This window comes from Drosophila biarmipes, chromosome X (assembly GCF_025231255.1).
Source record: "Drosophila biarmipes strain raj3 chromosome X, RU_DBia_V1.1, whole genome shotgun sequence".
Lineage (NCBI taxonomy): Eukaryota > Metazoa > Arthropoda > Insecta > Diptera > Drosophilidae > Drosophila > Drosophila biarmipes.
The window spans coordinates 21,404,958-21,419,130 of NC_066611.1; the positions used below are offsets into that span (position 1 = coordinate 21,404,958).

At 45.0% G+C, this 14,173-nt stretch overlaps 2 protein-coding genes across 2 annotated transcripts; both read right to left on the reverse strand.

Annotated features, from left to right (window-relative positions):
- Positions 1 to 7,451: 7,451 nt before the first annotated feature.
- On the reverse strand, positions 7,452 to 11,993 carry LOC108023492 (transmembrane protein 41 homolog). The gene is made up of 4 exons (XM_017093020.3): positions 11,577 to 11,993; positions 11,126 to 11,420; positions 9,957 to 10,085; positions 7,452 to 8,497 (listed from the first exon to the last, which is right to left on the reverse strand). The coding sequence occupies exons 1-4, from the start codon at positions 11,596 to 11,598 to the stop codon at positions 7,987 to 7,989; spliced, it is 957 nt and encodes a 318-aa protein (XP_016948509.1). The 5' UTR covers positions 11,599 to 11,993; the 3' UTR covers positions 7,452 to 7,986.
- Positions 11,994 to 12,662: 669 nt separating this feature from the next.
- On the reverse strand, positions 12,663 to 14,153 carry LOC108023491 (uncharacterized). Its single transcript, XM_017093019.3, has 2 exons — positions 13,968 to 14,153; positions 12,663 to 13,910 (listed from the first exon to the last, which is right to left on the reverse strand). The coding sequence occupies exons 1-2, from the start codon at positions 14,048 to 14,050 to the stop codon at positions 12,995 to 12,997; spliced, it is 999 nt and encodes a 332-aa protein (XP_016948508.1). The 5' UTR covers positions 14,051 to 14,153; the 3' UTR covers positions 12,663 to 12,994.
- Positions 14,154 to 14,173: the final 20 nt, after the last annotated feature.

The following is a 14,173-nucleotide window of genomic DNA, read 5'->3' on the forward strand; positions in this document are numbered from 1 at the left end:
GCGGGCAAAAGGCTCCGAGTGGGTGGGAGGGCCCGCCCACTCCAAGGTCGTTCGTGCTGGTCCTGGCATTCGGAGTAAAATACGCGTAAAACGATCGGAAAACCTACTGCCAACAACAAACACCCACTTCTGCGTGTGCCTGTGTGCGCGCGTGTGTTTATTTCATAACCCACAAAACACCAGTACAAGTGCCAGCACACATTTGCAAAACGCTTTTGTTTGGCAACCACAAAAAGAAACAAAGTGTCAAATTTCATTTTATTTTTACGCCTCTCCCCGTCTCGCTCCCACCGCCGTCCGACGGCATCGCCCCCTCTCCCTCCCGCACACACATGGCATACGTCAGATTTTGGCTGTCATTTGTTTGTCTGCGTATTTGGCGTCCGATTCCCATTACTCCTCCTCTTGATACCCTGGAAAAGGTTAAGCTACTGGCAACACACAAGACCGGCCACTAACTAAAGTGAATAATTAATAAATATTTTTTCAATTATTGTTTAGGGTTTCTGCAAGTTTTCATGGTATACCATCTGTTAAAGTTGATAAAACCAAGCCAGTGTTGAAAAATGTGAAATCGACTTCAGCAGAAAATATAATGTTGGAGTAAAACATAAAAATATAATCCCAATCAAAGAAAAATTAAATGAAGGATTGAATAATTTCAAATTAAAGACCAGGGTTTCTGCAGAAGTTACCTAATCTAACCCAGTGTTGAAAAATGGTCAAAAATCGCTTTCAACAGAAAACAAAATGGAAAACATAATGCAGAAGTAACTTAAATCTAACCCAGTGTTAAAAATGGATTTTAAATCGTTTTCAACAGAAAATATAATGGGAGAGTACGACAGCGAAATAATAAATTAGATAACCATTTCTTGATAATAATTATATTTTAATGTGGGATGTAAGTGAGAATATTTATAGGATCCTTTGTAGGGTACTCCCCAACTCGACTTAGCCCCCCTCCAAGCCGCATTTCTATTTCTCATTTGAATTCAGATTTTGTTGGTTTTCCGTTGGTGTCGCTGGGCGTTTTGCTTTGCAATTTGTTTTATTTACAGGCATTAAATTGCTCTAAATGTTTTGCACATTCGCCCACGCAATTCGTAATTAATTTCATGCGTGTGTGCCCAGGAATATAGGGCTGACTTTGGGGTGGGGGTATGCCATATCAATGGAACTTCTTCGCCCGCCCAGCCCACTGGCACCATTTAACGCACTTCTCCTGGCTGGTCCGCACTTTATCATCATTAATTTTGCCGTTTAAAAGAAGGCGTTGAAATTGCACTTCCCCCTCCCCAAAAACCTCCGTCCCTTCGCAACGTTTCCATTTTATTTAATCATGCGCGCATACGGGTCGCCATATTATATCTTCAGATATATAATTTCACACAGACAGTGGGTCGGAGTTTAGTGGTAACACTGAAAACAGAAGCTAAGGCTTACAACAGCCTTGGAATTATCTATTGAAAATATAAACGATCATTTTATATTTCCATTTCAATGATGGCCCTTAAAACCGTGGCTAAACTAACTTGTATTCTGAAATTGTTATTATTGGAATACCAAAAACTCTTAGTGGCTGTGGATGGGAGGCGTCGAAAATCTCGTCCAGGGACTGCTAGTCCTCGTGCGAACATGCTCCACAGTGTCCTACATCCTGCCCTCGCCCCTCCTGCGATTCCTCGCGCTCGTCCTTTTGGGCTTTCCTCATTAATGTGCGCCGTGTGCGCTTCAAATTAGGCACGCAAAGCGTTGCCATTAAAAAGGAGCACAAAGGATCCGCGGAGGCGGCAGGAGCCGGGAGCCAGGATAGCTACAAACAAAACAGGCTGAAAAAACGAGCCAAAGGAAGAGGAGCTCACTGAAAAACGAATCTGTCGCATAATTACGAAAGCGAAAAAAATGTGTCAGGCGCGCTGGAAAGCGTGGAAAAGCGGGACCTCGAGGCTTTTATGTGGAAATGTCTAGACGCCGGAGGACCCAGCTGATGGATGGAAGGCGGTACCGAGCATGGCAAGGATGTGAGGATGCGAGGAGCACCGAGGACGCAGGGCCCAGTAGGTGCCATATGTCAAGCCAAGGCGGCTGCCAATCTTTTCTCACTGTAATTGTTGTCGCCATTGATGCCACAAAATCAATATTTATCATTGTTGCCAGCACACACACGCTGGGTCCAGGCAAATATGTGTGCGCCCGCAAGGATCTTTAAGATAAAATTAGAAACACCCATAATACGCACATAATCACTGCTGACACAGAAGCGGCATTGCATCAGGAACTATGCGGGAAATTAGCCGCTGCGGGAAGCCTACTTAAATGAAGATATCATGAAAAAAGGGGTATTTTAAAAAACAAATATATCCTTTATCAACGAACGCCCTGCAAATGGAGTTATCGTTTAGCGCTTACTACAGTGACTGCCATAAAGCACTGGCCATCAAAAGTGGTGATGCCATCCGATTGATTAGGGGCTCTAAAGCGAATCAGACTGAAATCCGTCCGAAATCTGCAACATTTAATGGCATGTAGAAGTCGCTGATGGGTCAGCAGCGGCAGAAATAATAAAGAACGAACGCAAAAAGCTGGCCGAAAGGCAATTTGGCCATTCAGTTTTTTGCCCTGTTTCGTTCCTCCTCCTTTTCGGCGGTTTTTTGTTTTCTTCTCCATTTTTGTCTGGGCCAAGAGGCGCATTGATTTAAATTGGCCATTTCATTGCTTCATTATTTGCCGGCGATTCTGCGAGATACTCAAGTTGATTGTTTGTTTTCTATGGCTGGGCGCTCTTTTATTTATCTGTATCTGAATCTGTAAATGTATCTGTGCATTTAGCAGTATGTTTATCTGGCGGGGCTTTCTCGGAGATTTGTGGAATTCCCCGAGTCGCCATTGACAGGTTAACTTTACGGCGAGGTCCTCTCATTTAAACCTGATTACTCACGAAATTGGGCATAATTTCTGGAGCCGAGCCACGCGCCCTTTCTGTGGGCCAAATTATGCAAATCGGGCAGCATAAAAGCAGTCGGGGCCCCAAACATACGATCGCCGGGTCAAAGGCTCAACCATCTCTCTCCTTTTGCATAAGTATATTTTTTTATGCGACCCACTCGTCTCAAGTCTGTCTACAAATGTGGATTTACTTAATCAAGTATTTATGTTGGCCTACAAAAGTTAAAATTATGTGGTGCCCAAGGAGTGGCCGTCGCCTGGCCGCGTCCCTTTTCGCCAGGAGACAAATAAAAAGGCGGCCAGGACGATGGCTCTCGAGTCGCAGAATACCCTGCAGATACTTTGTATTGTTTTGAAACCACCTTGGGGAGCTGGGCACTATAAACCTCCTAACAAACCATATTTTAATGGGTATCCCTTGGTTCTTTTCAAAATATTGCGTATACGCACTGTAGGATTGTTTGGTCTTACAAGCTATGCTATTTGGTTTGGTAACATAGCATCCCCGTGCAAAGTTCAAGTAGTGGGTATCAAAAGCCAGCAACAAGGGGAAATATGTACCTCGTCTGCCGGGAAAACTCTCAAGGACGTCAACGAAATTGAAAACTTTTTTAATACCCATGGCCGTCGTCGTGGCTGCAGTCAAAAGAGCGAATCGACGGCGCAAATGTGTTAGGATACGAATTAGAATTCGAATTAAGGGCGCTGTAAAAAGGACCCCACATCGCACATCGCACATAGGCACAGCCCAACCCACACCCAGATCCCACATCTCTCGGTCGGTCCCGGGGGATTTTTCCAAGAACCATTTGGTTAACAGTTTCTGTTTGACTTTACAATTAGTTGGCCTCTCGGGCGCCTTGGGAAGTCCTTTGTTTCTGCACGGCTTTCGATTTGTTCAGTCGGTCGAGAAGATGCAATAACAGATGGCCTTGGCAGGCGAAGACAGTGCGGAACGAAATCGAAGCTCAGGGGTCTTGAAAGATCTTGCGAATGTTCTATGCATGTGAAAAGAGGGAGCAGACTAAATGTTTATAGGGCCCTTTAAAAGATAAGGAACCAAGGTGAAGGGATAATTACTTTAAATAGTTATATGTAGCTAGTAATAGTTATATGTATAATGATAAGAATTATTCATCTTTACAATTTATATTTCATCCTTACATTGTATCTATAACCACATAACCACAGCCTTATGGCCGTGAAACGCAGCTTTCGGCCTAGCCATCCTTCTATTGTTCTATTGAATAATTGAAGCTTTTCAATCTTATTTAATTAAGCCGCCAGGAGCTGGTCTGCCACAAGGATGTGTAGATGGACAGGTTTTTCAGGGCTCGTGTTCGGATTTCGGATCCTCTGGTCTGCTGGACACAGACAGGGCCATAAAGGCGATTGGAAATTCGGCAGAGGGAGTGGCATTCGCACTGGGATTGGATTGGATTGGGCCTGCTGTTGGGCCTGGGCCTGAGTCCAGGGCCCCGATAAGAGCACCGACTAAACTGAATCAAATTTGGATTAAATCGAACGCATGTGCGTGGTTTGGTGGGTGGGCTCTCGATAAGCACTCGATGGACAATGAAATTTCGATTCTCGTTTTCTTGGAAGCGAAACATAAAGCAGGCCCCGGCTGCAGAGCCTGGCAATTAAAAAATAATACTCGGCTTGCAAAGTGTGGCTCCTTGCCGGCCCGGTCACGTCAGCCAATTCACATCACATCAGTGCCAAGCCAGGGCCTCAATCATCGGCCAACTGCAGACTCGCATTCGAGCTCTGGGCTCTTCGGACTCTTGAGTTGCCGGACACTGGGCAGAGTTACTTGATTTCGAGTTAAAAATCCTGTGCTTGCGGTTTTTAGGTCCTGAGTTGGGCGCCCAGCGACTGGGCTATCGAGCCCCATCGGTTTTTGGGAACTTATTTTTACCAATTTCTTAATTTTTAAGGAGTTAGATCATCTTTTCCTGACAAAAAAGGTCTAAAGATCAAAGCTAAAAGTTTGAATGCCAATCGGCATTCCTTTTTCTGACCTTTTTTCGCCCAACGGTGACCAAAAAACTGTTTAAAAATTGGGAAATGGGTTTTTAGACCAAAAAATATTTTTCTTTGCGTTTTTTCGGTTATTATTAAGTCAAATTAGGGCATACAGATAAAAAAAATTGACTGCTCTGAGCAACCCACAACCTAGGCTAACTAACGCCAAAACTTTTTGGAATTTTTTTTTTAATTTTTAGCATTTTTTGTAAATGGGTGCATTAGGTTTTTTGCGAAAAAGATCAACAAATTAAAGGTTTTTCATGTTTGAATATCATGGGGATTAAAGTACGAGCTCATTGAGGTATGGCACCAATTATTCTGACCTTAGTTCGCACAATGGTGGCCAATAAGTGTTTATTTTTTGTCCATAAATTGGGAAATACGTTTTCTAAAAAATATCGTTTTTTTTTGGCTGTTCTTGAACTAAATTGATTTCTGGGTAATTATGGTTCCCATTTCCTTTAATTTACACTGTAGTTTGTCCACTGTGCAATGTCAGTGCAAAAATTGCAAAGGGCACGTTCGCTAGTGAAGCGGACAAGCGTGTCCGCCCCTCCCTTGCCGTGATTGATTTGCATAATTGGCAGACTCGGCGACAAAGTGGATTAGAGTCGGCCGCCCAGGCCCAGAATACACACTCGAGATTTACAATTTGGCCTTTTCTATTGCCAAAAAACACATTGGGCAGATGACATTAAAGCGAAAATAATTAGCCCTTCGGCCAAAAAAGAGTCAAACGCAAACGAAGTGTGCAGCAAGGAGAGCGGCTGAAATTCACACGTATATCTGTGCCAATTGCGCTTGATTAGCAGAACAATACGTTCTAATAACCCGATTAGGGAGTGGGGAAAACGGTCTAATTAATGTGCGATTCCTACAATTAAATTCCAAAAGCTTCGCGTTGGGGGAGAGAGTTTACTCCCCTGCGCCCTCCTAAGCCTTGCGCCAATTATTCAATATTACAGCCTACACATGGCCAACATTGAAATTTCAAATTAAATATTCGGCGAACAGGGAGGGCCTTTGAGTAGGGTTTCCATATTGTAGGGCTATGGAAATCGTTCGACAAAGCACGCGGCTGGCAACTAATGAAGTGCATAATTTACAAACGATTACGATTCCCTTTGGCTGCCTCCGCCTCCGCCTCCGCCTCCGCCACCACTGCCATTTGTCTGGGCGCATTAAGTGATCAGAATTTGTTGCCTGAAACAGACAGAAACACTCGAAGCACCCACGTCAGCTCATATCTGTACTACTTAAGCCCAATAAAGATGTGCATATTTTTTAGGCAATTACCAAAAGTTGGCGAACGCCTTTGTACTGATGTAGCGCAAGGCAGGCGAAATTATGATGTCGTTAATACAATTTCTATGCCGGCGGCGTCGTACGGTAGTGCATCGATAAGGGGGAAATGGGCTAAGAATATCAGCGATGAAGGAATCCCACATAAACCACAAGGGCTTCTCCGCCTGTTTTTAAGGGTCGCGAATTCTTCAGATCCCTGGCTTCCTTAGAAAACATACATTTTCATTATTAGTTGTTTAATTGTATCCAATATCCAGCATAAGCTTTTTGCTCCACTGTCCAACCTAAGCTTTAACTCTTTCGAAGAGTCGCGAATTCTTTAGACCCCGTTTGTTTTCTCATCATATGAATATTCATTTTTAAGTGCATGCAAATCCATTGATTTTACTTAATCCTTTTATGTCTATCCAACCTTAACTTTTCTTCAAAATCTGCATTTACAATGAGCTCTTTATCCTGTACCCACTGTAGTCTCCATCAGGGCCCTAGACGTTCCACTACACGCATCCTAAATCAATTACGAGGAGCAGGACACCAGCAGATAAGAGCCGTGTTGGCCATGATGTGCGTGCCAGTACCGCCAGGCAGAGTTTCCATGGTTTTTCCGGCCCTGTGTGTGGGTATACCTGTGGCACCGTCGGGCTGAAGCCCCGGAGAAAAAACAACCACAAGCCAGCAGACAGTTGAAGTCAAATCTTGCGGGACAGCGGAAAACCACTTTCGAAGTGAAAGTGAATTAAAAATATTCCTGCAAACCGGATTGCGGCAGTTAATCCCTTTGAAAAAGTTTGCCTAACTAATTGAGCACACAAATCAAATGGCGGCCCAAACAGCATTAGGCCAAGAATAACAAAGGCAGGGCGGCCAAGAAAAGCGAAAAACAAAGTCCGCACAATAACAAAGGCTAATTAAAACCATAACAAAGAACAGGCGACAAGGGAAACCGGTGTTTTGGTGCGAGTAATTGAAAGTGGCAAGAGGTCAGGGGCAAAATTCGCCCAGCTGGGATTCAAAAGAACCGCCAAAAGTTTGAAAGCTTAAGCCAAAAGCTATGCTTATGGGTCACTCAGCATGGAAAACAAAGAAAAAACAAATTCAAGTTTAACCCTTGTTACAATACTAAAAATGAGAATCCTTTCCCCTAAAACACCCAATAAAAGCACATATTTTCTATTTATCTTTGTTGAACATTTACTTGCTGACACAAACATACGTTTTCATCTTTTAACTTTCATACGTTGCGTAGTATTCAATGGATTTCTGCTAACTTGATTTGCTTATAGGAGAACTTTACTAGTAAATACTGCAATAGCACTAAACAAAAATTCACTAACTTAAAAACAATTGATGGAAATATATGATGCAAAAGTTGGTTGGTAGGAGTAGTTTAGAAAAAAACAATCGTGTAATAATAGGATAAACACAGATATTTCATAGTCGACTTAAACGTAGTGGATCGAGACCCAAAGTGGCAATCCGAAATTTACTTCTGGGCGGGCTATTTCTTCTTCTAGTTTCCTTTGCCGCGTTCACTCATACGAAGTCAACGCGGTTTGTGTGTTGTACCTTTCCGGCATCCGCCGTAGTTTATAAGTTACAATTAATGATTTATCGGGTTGTGTTTTGGTTTCAGTTTGGGGAATAGCACATACATATAATTAAATATATATATATCGCGACCGATCTGATCTCCCGACCAGCTTACGCCTCCTTCTTGTGCTTGAACTTGTTCTTGAGGAGGCCGGGCAGCAAGGAGGCGCAGGCGCAGAGCATCAGCACGCCCATCGACGTCCAGGAGAAGGCCTCGCTCGAGCTGCTCATCTTCTGGAGCGTCTTGCCCGCCTGGATGGCGATCACCGAGGGCGGTGCCACGCCGCAGAAGGTGCCCAGTGCGAAGATGTGCAGCGGCACTCCGATCACCGGCGAGGCCAGGTTGATGAACCAGTTGGGCAGGATCGGGGTCATGCGCAGGAACAGCATGTAGTTGAACAGGCTGTCCCGGTACTCCTCCACGTGCTTCGACCACTCGCTGGTCTTCTTGGGCCAGAAGTGCCGGATCAGGCGGCGTCCCACCAGGTTGGAAAGTGTGTAGCACAGCGTGGCGCCCAGCGCCGAGCAGAAACAGATGAGGAACAGGGCAATCGGGAACTTGTACAGGAATCCGAGCAGAATCGACAGAAACAGCGATCCGGGAATGGCGAATGTTTGCAGGCTATAAATGGGTTTCAAATGGGTCAAGGCAACCAGTCGTGGGCGGTTCGATCTGAATACTAGCTGCATTTCTCGATACAGTGGCAGCCGAACCCACAAATTTTATATTTTTAAGGTATAAATAATTATAATTTCCCTTCTTACAGCCCAATAAAATGCAAAAAAATTATATAAAAACATTTAAACCCAACCCTGATCTAGAAGCATCCCAAACATAGCTCCGGTTTACACTCCAGGGAGTTCAGAACATAGCTGTCTGGCTAGTATTTTGGCTGTCTGTTCCTAGTTTCTCATTGTCTAGGCATCACCGTACCTGGGATTAAAGACAGATCGTACGACTAGTGGGACGCGTGCTCCACCGTCTGTGGGCGGGTATTTATAGACGCAAGAGTTGACAATGACACCACGTCGCAGCAAAGACCCCGAGAATCCGGCAGAGCCGTATCATCTGGCATCGGACCACGTATTCTACGAATGCCCGATAACACTTGCACGGGGCCATAAAAAGCGCTCAGGCACACACAGCCATTGAGTTACGTGTGTGCTCTAGCACCTGCTCTGCTCTTTTTGCCTGGCTGGGGTCTAAAAACGCAATTGAACGAAGAATAAAGAGCAGTAAACAGAAAGCACAAATCAAAACACTGACGACAACAAAATTGTGTCCAGCTCAGCTGATTTCTGCGTGGGGAGCAGCAGCGAACACGAAGAATGCGTCACTCGAGTGTCCAAAGTCGATTTTGGAGGTGGCTCTTGCTACGTGCATTAGAGTGGACCTCGTTTCATGGGGCAGCCCAACACCAACTGAATAAATTTAACATTCCTATAGACTACTACTATTCGAAAGGGGTTTTTTAACAAAAATTTGAATTTTTACTCAATGGGTCTACACTGCGGATGCGGTATCTTATTACCCATACGCAACGTGGCCAAAATTTGTTAAAGCTTTGCAGCTTTAGAAGTAAACAATAAAATCCATGTGATAAGAGATTATTAATGGTGGTCACTCACTGCGTTACTAGACCATTCTTTCGATCTGTCAAAGAATACACTTATTTTCACGTTCTGGCTTCACTCCTTGGGGTGCATTTGGGGGTCCACACGAATGTGGTCCACCCCAGAGAGTGCAAGTAGCAAGCGAGAGCGGGAGGGCAACACCAGCTGTTCCCCCGCTTCCTAGAGCCATCTCGCTCGCGCTTCCGCGTGCCGCCCACGTAATTACTATGCACACTGTGCGCTCCGACCGGTGATCGTGAATTAATTAAGGTGGAAGCAGCACACGAATGTGCGACTGACCATGAATAGTTTGGGGTGCGGGTCTGCTTTTTCGGTAATCGGGTCAAGGTCACCGCCGGACAACAGAGCGCTGTGGGGCTTATCTAATCGGTCTCCTTTGGCACCTTGGTACCTCTGGTTTTGGTTGCTGATCTGGGCATGGGTGTTTCCATTTGATAAAAGGATACAATACGTAGGCGACCACCACGCCGAACATCACCTCGAAGTAGTACATGTCCTTGTAGCGGTCCAGGACCTTGGCCAGCATCTTGGCATCCTGGATGTCCCGCGGAATTTTCAAGTGCTGCTTCTCCGACCTGCGGAGTGGGAAAAAACAAGAGCGCGGTGTAAGCACAGTGTGTATATAGATATAGCATGGCACACAATGTCGGTGGCGTGACTCGGTGCGTATGTGTGTGTGGGTGTGCGAAAAGACCCTCTCGCCAGACAGTACTGTCGAATCGGATATTTTCCAGTCAGCGCAGCTATTTTTCCGAGCCCGATTCAAACACATGCAGTTTCGAGACGCCCCGCCATTTATAACTCTCTGTAAAATCCCTATCTGTACCCCCGAAAACGCCTCTTGAGTGGAAGCAAACACACAATGGAAAGATAAGGGCTTTTATGGTGTCGTAAAGGCTATCATCATTGGGTAACTATTGCCATTACCTTATAATCACTATATGGCAAAACGGTAAATGACATGCTACAGCAATGAAACAGCCAAAAAGACTAGATAAGAAAATTTTCCAACTTTATCAATACAAGCGTCTAGCAGGGGACTGAAAGCAAGGATTACACTGATACCGACTGATCGCTTGCCACCCCCTTGGGCTGGCTGCATAAATTTGTCAACCAAAAGCCGAGAGATTACGCGGTGACTTGCAGATTCCATGCAAATCAAAATCCAACGCAGTGGGGGAATTCAAAATCTAAAGAATATACAAACAAACATCGTGAACTTTCAACAAAACGATTTCTGATTGTTAGAGACCCGAGCTGCCTAAGGCGATTTTCGAGGAACGAGCTTTAAACATGTATTCTGTATAGCCGAGGGAGAACTGTATTGTAAATACCTTATACTCCTCTTAAGTATTTGAAAGATCTGTTTTAAGCTGTGAGATACTAGGGATTCTAACGAAGCAAGATGGCTGAGAACCTGTTTATCTTTTGGGTCTTGTTACTAGCCACAGTTCCATAAGAACTAGCTACTTTTAGCGAATCTTTGGCCTCATCACTGCTCTCAAATCAAGCGAGACAAGCGCACACACACCGAGCCACTTAACACCTGAGAGGTGCACGAATGCGCTGGGGACACATCATCCGCGGCGCTTTAACCCCGGATAGACCCACTTACGCGTTGAGCTCGGGGAATATGGCGTACACATAGCACATGGTGGCCAGGCTGGCCACAAAGATGCCCGCCACGATGACCAGGGACTTTTTGGTGGCCTTTCTCTCGTCCGCGGACATGGCCTGCTTCTGCGGAGTGGCATGTTGTGGCTGCTGCTGCTGCTGCGGCTGCTGTTGTTGAGGGTTAAGATCCTGTTGCTCCTGGGGCGGCAGCTGCGCCTGAGGCAGTAGGGGAGCAGCCTGGTCCAGGGGCGCCTTGGTCCTGCCATTGCGCACGGTAATCCCCTTGTCGGTCATCGCTAAAAAAAGGCAAAAAGGGGGATTACAACTGTGGGTAGCTAGGGTCGCCTCAATCGCCACCGTCCGACTACGGGTTAATCAGCGTTGGTAGCGGGTTAATCGCCGTTCCTTCGCCCAGCTGATAAGCAACAACAACAAGGGCAGCCAGTACTCACCCACACCAGTGCAGCAAGACATTGCGGGTCTCGAAATGTCGTACGTAAACCCGCTTTGAAAACCTCCAAAACCGATTTATTCACGATTGACTCATTTAGCGTCCCAGCAATTTATCAATTGCTTTTGTTGTTTGTGTGTGTATTTGCGCGCCAGTAACAATTTGTTGTTGTTCCTCTCTATCCGCGTGCCAGTGCCAGTGTGTGCGTGTGTGTTCTGTCTCCACTACAGTGAATTTAATCAATAAACCAAAAAAGACGGGATTTGGCTAACAAAGTGTTGACGACAGTCGTGTGCTACTGGGTTCTCGGCGCCTTGCTGCGCTTTTCTGTGCTTCCTGTGTTTGCTGTTAGCTCGGCCGAGTTTCGAGACGCGCGCTGCACTATTACTTTATTTTTTTAGTTTTAATCACGTATGACAGGGCTGTTGTTTTTTCGTCTAACGTAAGAAAACGTAAGCATACGTATGGAACGTAAGAGCCGTAAGCAAACGTAGGTCTCACTGTTAGTTTTAAACAGCTCTGTTCACATGCATCGAACTCTAACAGCGGCACAGCAGAAAAGAGGGAGACGGACTATTTTTATTTATATTTTAATTGGTTGGCGGACTTGCGGCTCATCTCGATTTTTTAAACATCTATAAAACCTATACTCGTCATAAGTTCCATAGCATCGTCTTTTTCGAAAATTGCTCAAGATTTGACTATTCCTTTTCTCGTTTCGCCCAAAAAACTGATTTGGGTATAAGAAAAATGTTCTTAGTTTTCCGATTGTTTTCCTTCAGCTTTTTTGGTGTAACTTGGTCAAAAATTGTCCAAAACCTACGGGACGCACTGTTTTGGGCAGCTAGCAAGCTAGACAGTTGATCTAAGTCATTTTCTGGCTGATTCTAAAAACTTAAAATTTTTTCAATTTTTCCATTTTTTTACAGGGGTACCATCGTCTTTTTTTGCGAAAACTGGTCCAAAATAAAAAATTTTAGCTGTGAATGCCAATTGATTGGGATTTTTATTACGAGCTCAACAAGGTATGACATTCCATTTTTGGATCATTACTTTTCTTGTTTCGCCCAAAAAACTGAATATTTTTAGGAGTAGTAAAATGATCTTAGTTTTTTGGCGAAAATCCGATTTTTTTCTTTCAGCTTTATTGGTGTAACTTGGTCAAAAATTTTCCAAAACCTACTGTACCCAACAATTGCTTAATTTGTGGTATTAACAAATAGGATAAAACTATATGTTTTCAGATTTTTTTGGTAAAAAAAATAGATTTAATAAAAATCGTATCCTTCAAACATTCTATACCGAAACTCTCTTCAATTTCAGTAGGTAACAAATGCATAAATGTAGCATACATAAGTCATTAGTTAAGGTATTGAGGGTAAAAAATAACATTTACGTTGTAAGTCTAGTCTAGTCTCTTCAGGCATCCGCTGTCGTCTTGTTTTTAAGCTGGCGGTAAAGTAGAACCATTTTATTGCGCTCGGACTCCAGCATAGACCTTGTGGCCAGGGGCAGATCCTTTCGCTTGCCCTTCATCTGCGCCTTCGTCGGCTCTTTGAAGGGGCTCTTGGATTGGGCGGCCACCTTTAAGCGACTACTGTCATCCGGATCCTGCTCGTTTGACTGGCTTTTGTCCGGATCTAGCATGGATTTGAGGAGGAGATTTGCCTTGCGTCCTGGTCGCGGAACTGTCTCACTTTTTTCCGCCTTGCGCGGCAGGGTTTTGAGGGAGGGAGGAGCATGTACGATCTCCCCGAAGGCCACCACATCTCGTTTGTATTCGGTTGGTCCGGCATTTTGCTTCTCCTCCGAATCGACCTCTTGCTGGGCCTCCTTGTAAGCCCTCTTGACCAGTTCCCGGCTGGTTTTAGCATCCAAAAGGGCTTTCTGTACTACTTGTGTCTTCTTGCGACCCTTTTTCCCCGCCAGGCGCTGCTCCTTTTGCTTCTGCTTGAGCAGCTCGTCGATCTCGTTCTTGGGCCTCTTCTGGATCGTAATCTCGCCGGTCTTGGGGTTCCTTATCACGTTCACACCGTACTTGGCCTCGTAGTGGGCTTCCCGGACGGATGCACTGGTTATGCGGTTCACACGACGCAAGTAATCCTCGTCTGTCTCGTTGGCAAACTGCTTGATGTTCCGCGTTTCCTTGGAGGCGGCACTGCCACTGGATTTGCCACTTGGACCGGACTTCGGTCTGTCCTCCCGGCCAATCTGGCCCAGTTTCAGCTTCTTGCCGGTCTTGGTGGCATCGGCCAGCTGCTGGAACTGCCGAAATTTGAAGGACACCTGCTGCTCGTCCTTCTTCACGGGCGGATTGTTGGTTACTTTGGAAAGCCTGCAATGTGGACACTGGCTTAGTTAGTTTTCTACTGCCTTTTGAATATGTGAGTACTTTTTCTCCTTCTGCTCCTGCTGCTTGAGGGGATCCCGGATGCCGTGGTGCTTGCGCACGGGAATCTTCCGCTTTCGAGCCATTAAATGTTTGTTTCTGTTTTAAATGTGTTCTAAACAAACTATAAATCCAAAAAACCAAACTCGTGGTTTTGGACCGTAGTGGTCAAAAATACCAAACGCAAAGTACGGAGAGTGCTTTGAAAC

What these genes read in the sequence shown, in the direction of transcription:
- LOC108023491 (XM_017093019.3), bottom strand. Translation starts at nt 14,050, where the DNA reads ATGGCTCGAAAGCGGAAGATTCCCGTGCGCAAGCACCACGGCATCCGG. An exon ending in CAGGAGCAGAAGGAGAAAAA is followed by an intron (nt 13,911 to 13,967) that starts GTACTCACATAT and finishes TCCACATTGCAG; the next exon opens with GCTTTCCAAAGTAACCAACA.
- LOC108023492 (XM_017093020.3), bottom strand. Translation starts at nt 11,598, where the DNA reads ATGTCTTGCTGCACTGGTGTGG. An exon ending in GTCTTGCTGCACTGGTGTGG is followed by an intron (nt 11,421 to 11,576) that starts GTGAGTACTGGC and finishes GCCTTTTTTTAG; the next exon opens with CGATGACCGACAAGGGGATT. An exon ending in ATATTCCCCGAGCTCAACGC is followed by an intron (nt 10,086 to 11,125) that starts GTAAGTGGGTCT and finishes CCCACTCCGCAG; the next exon opens with GTCGGAGAAGCAGCACTTGA.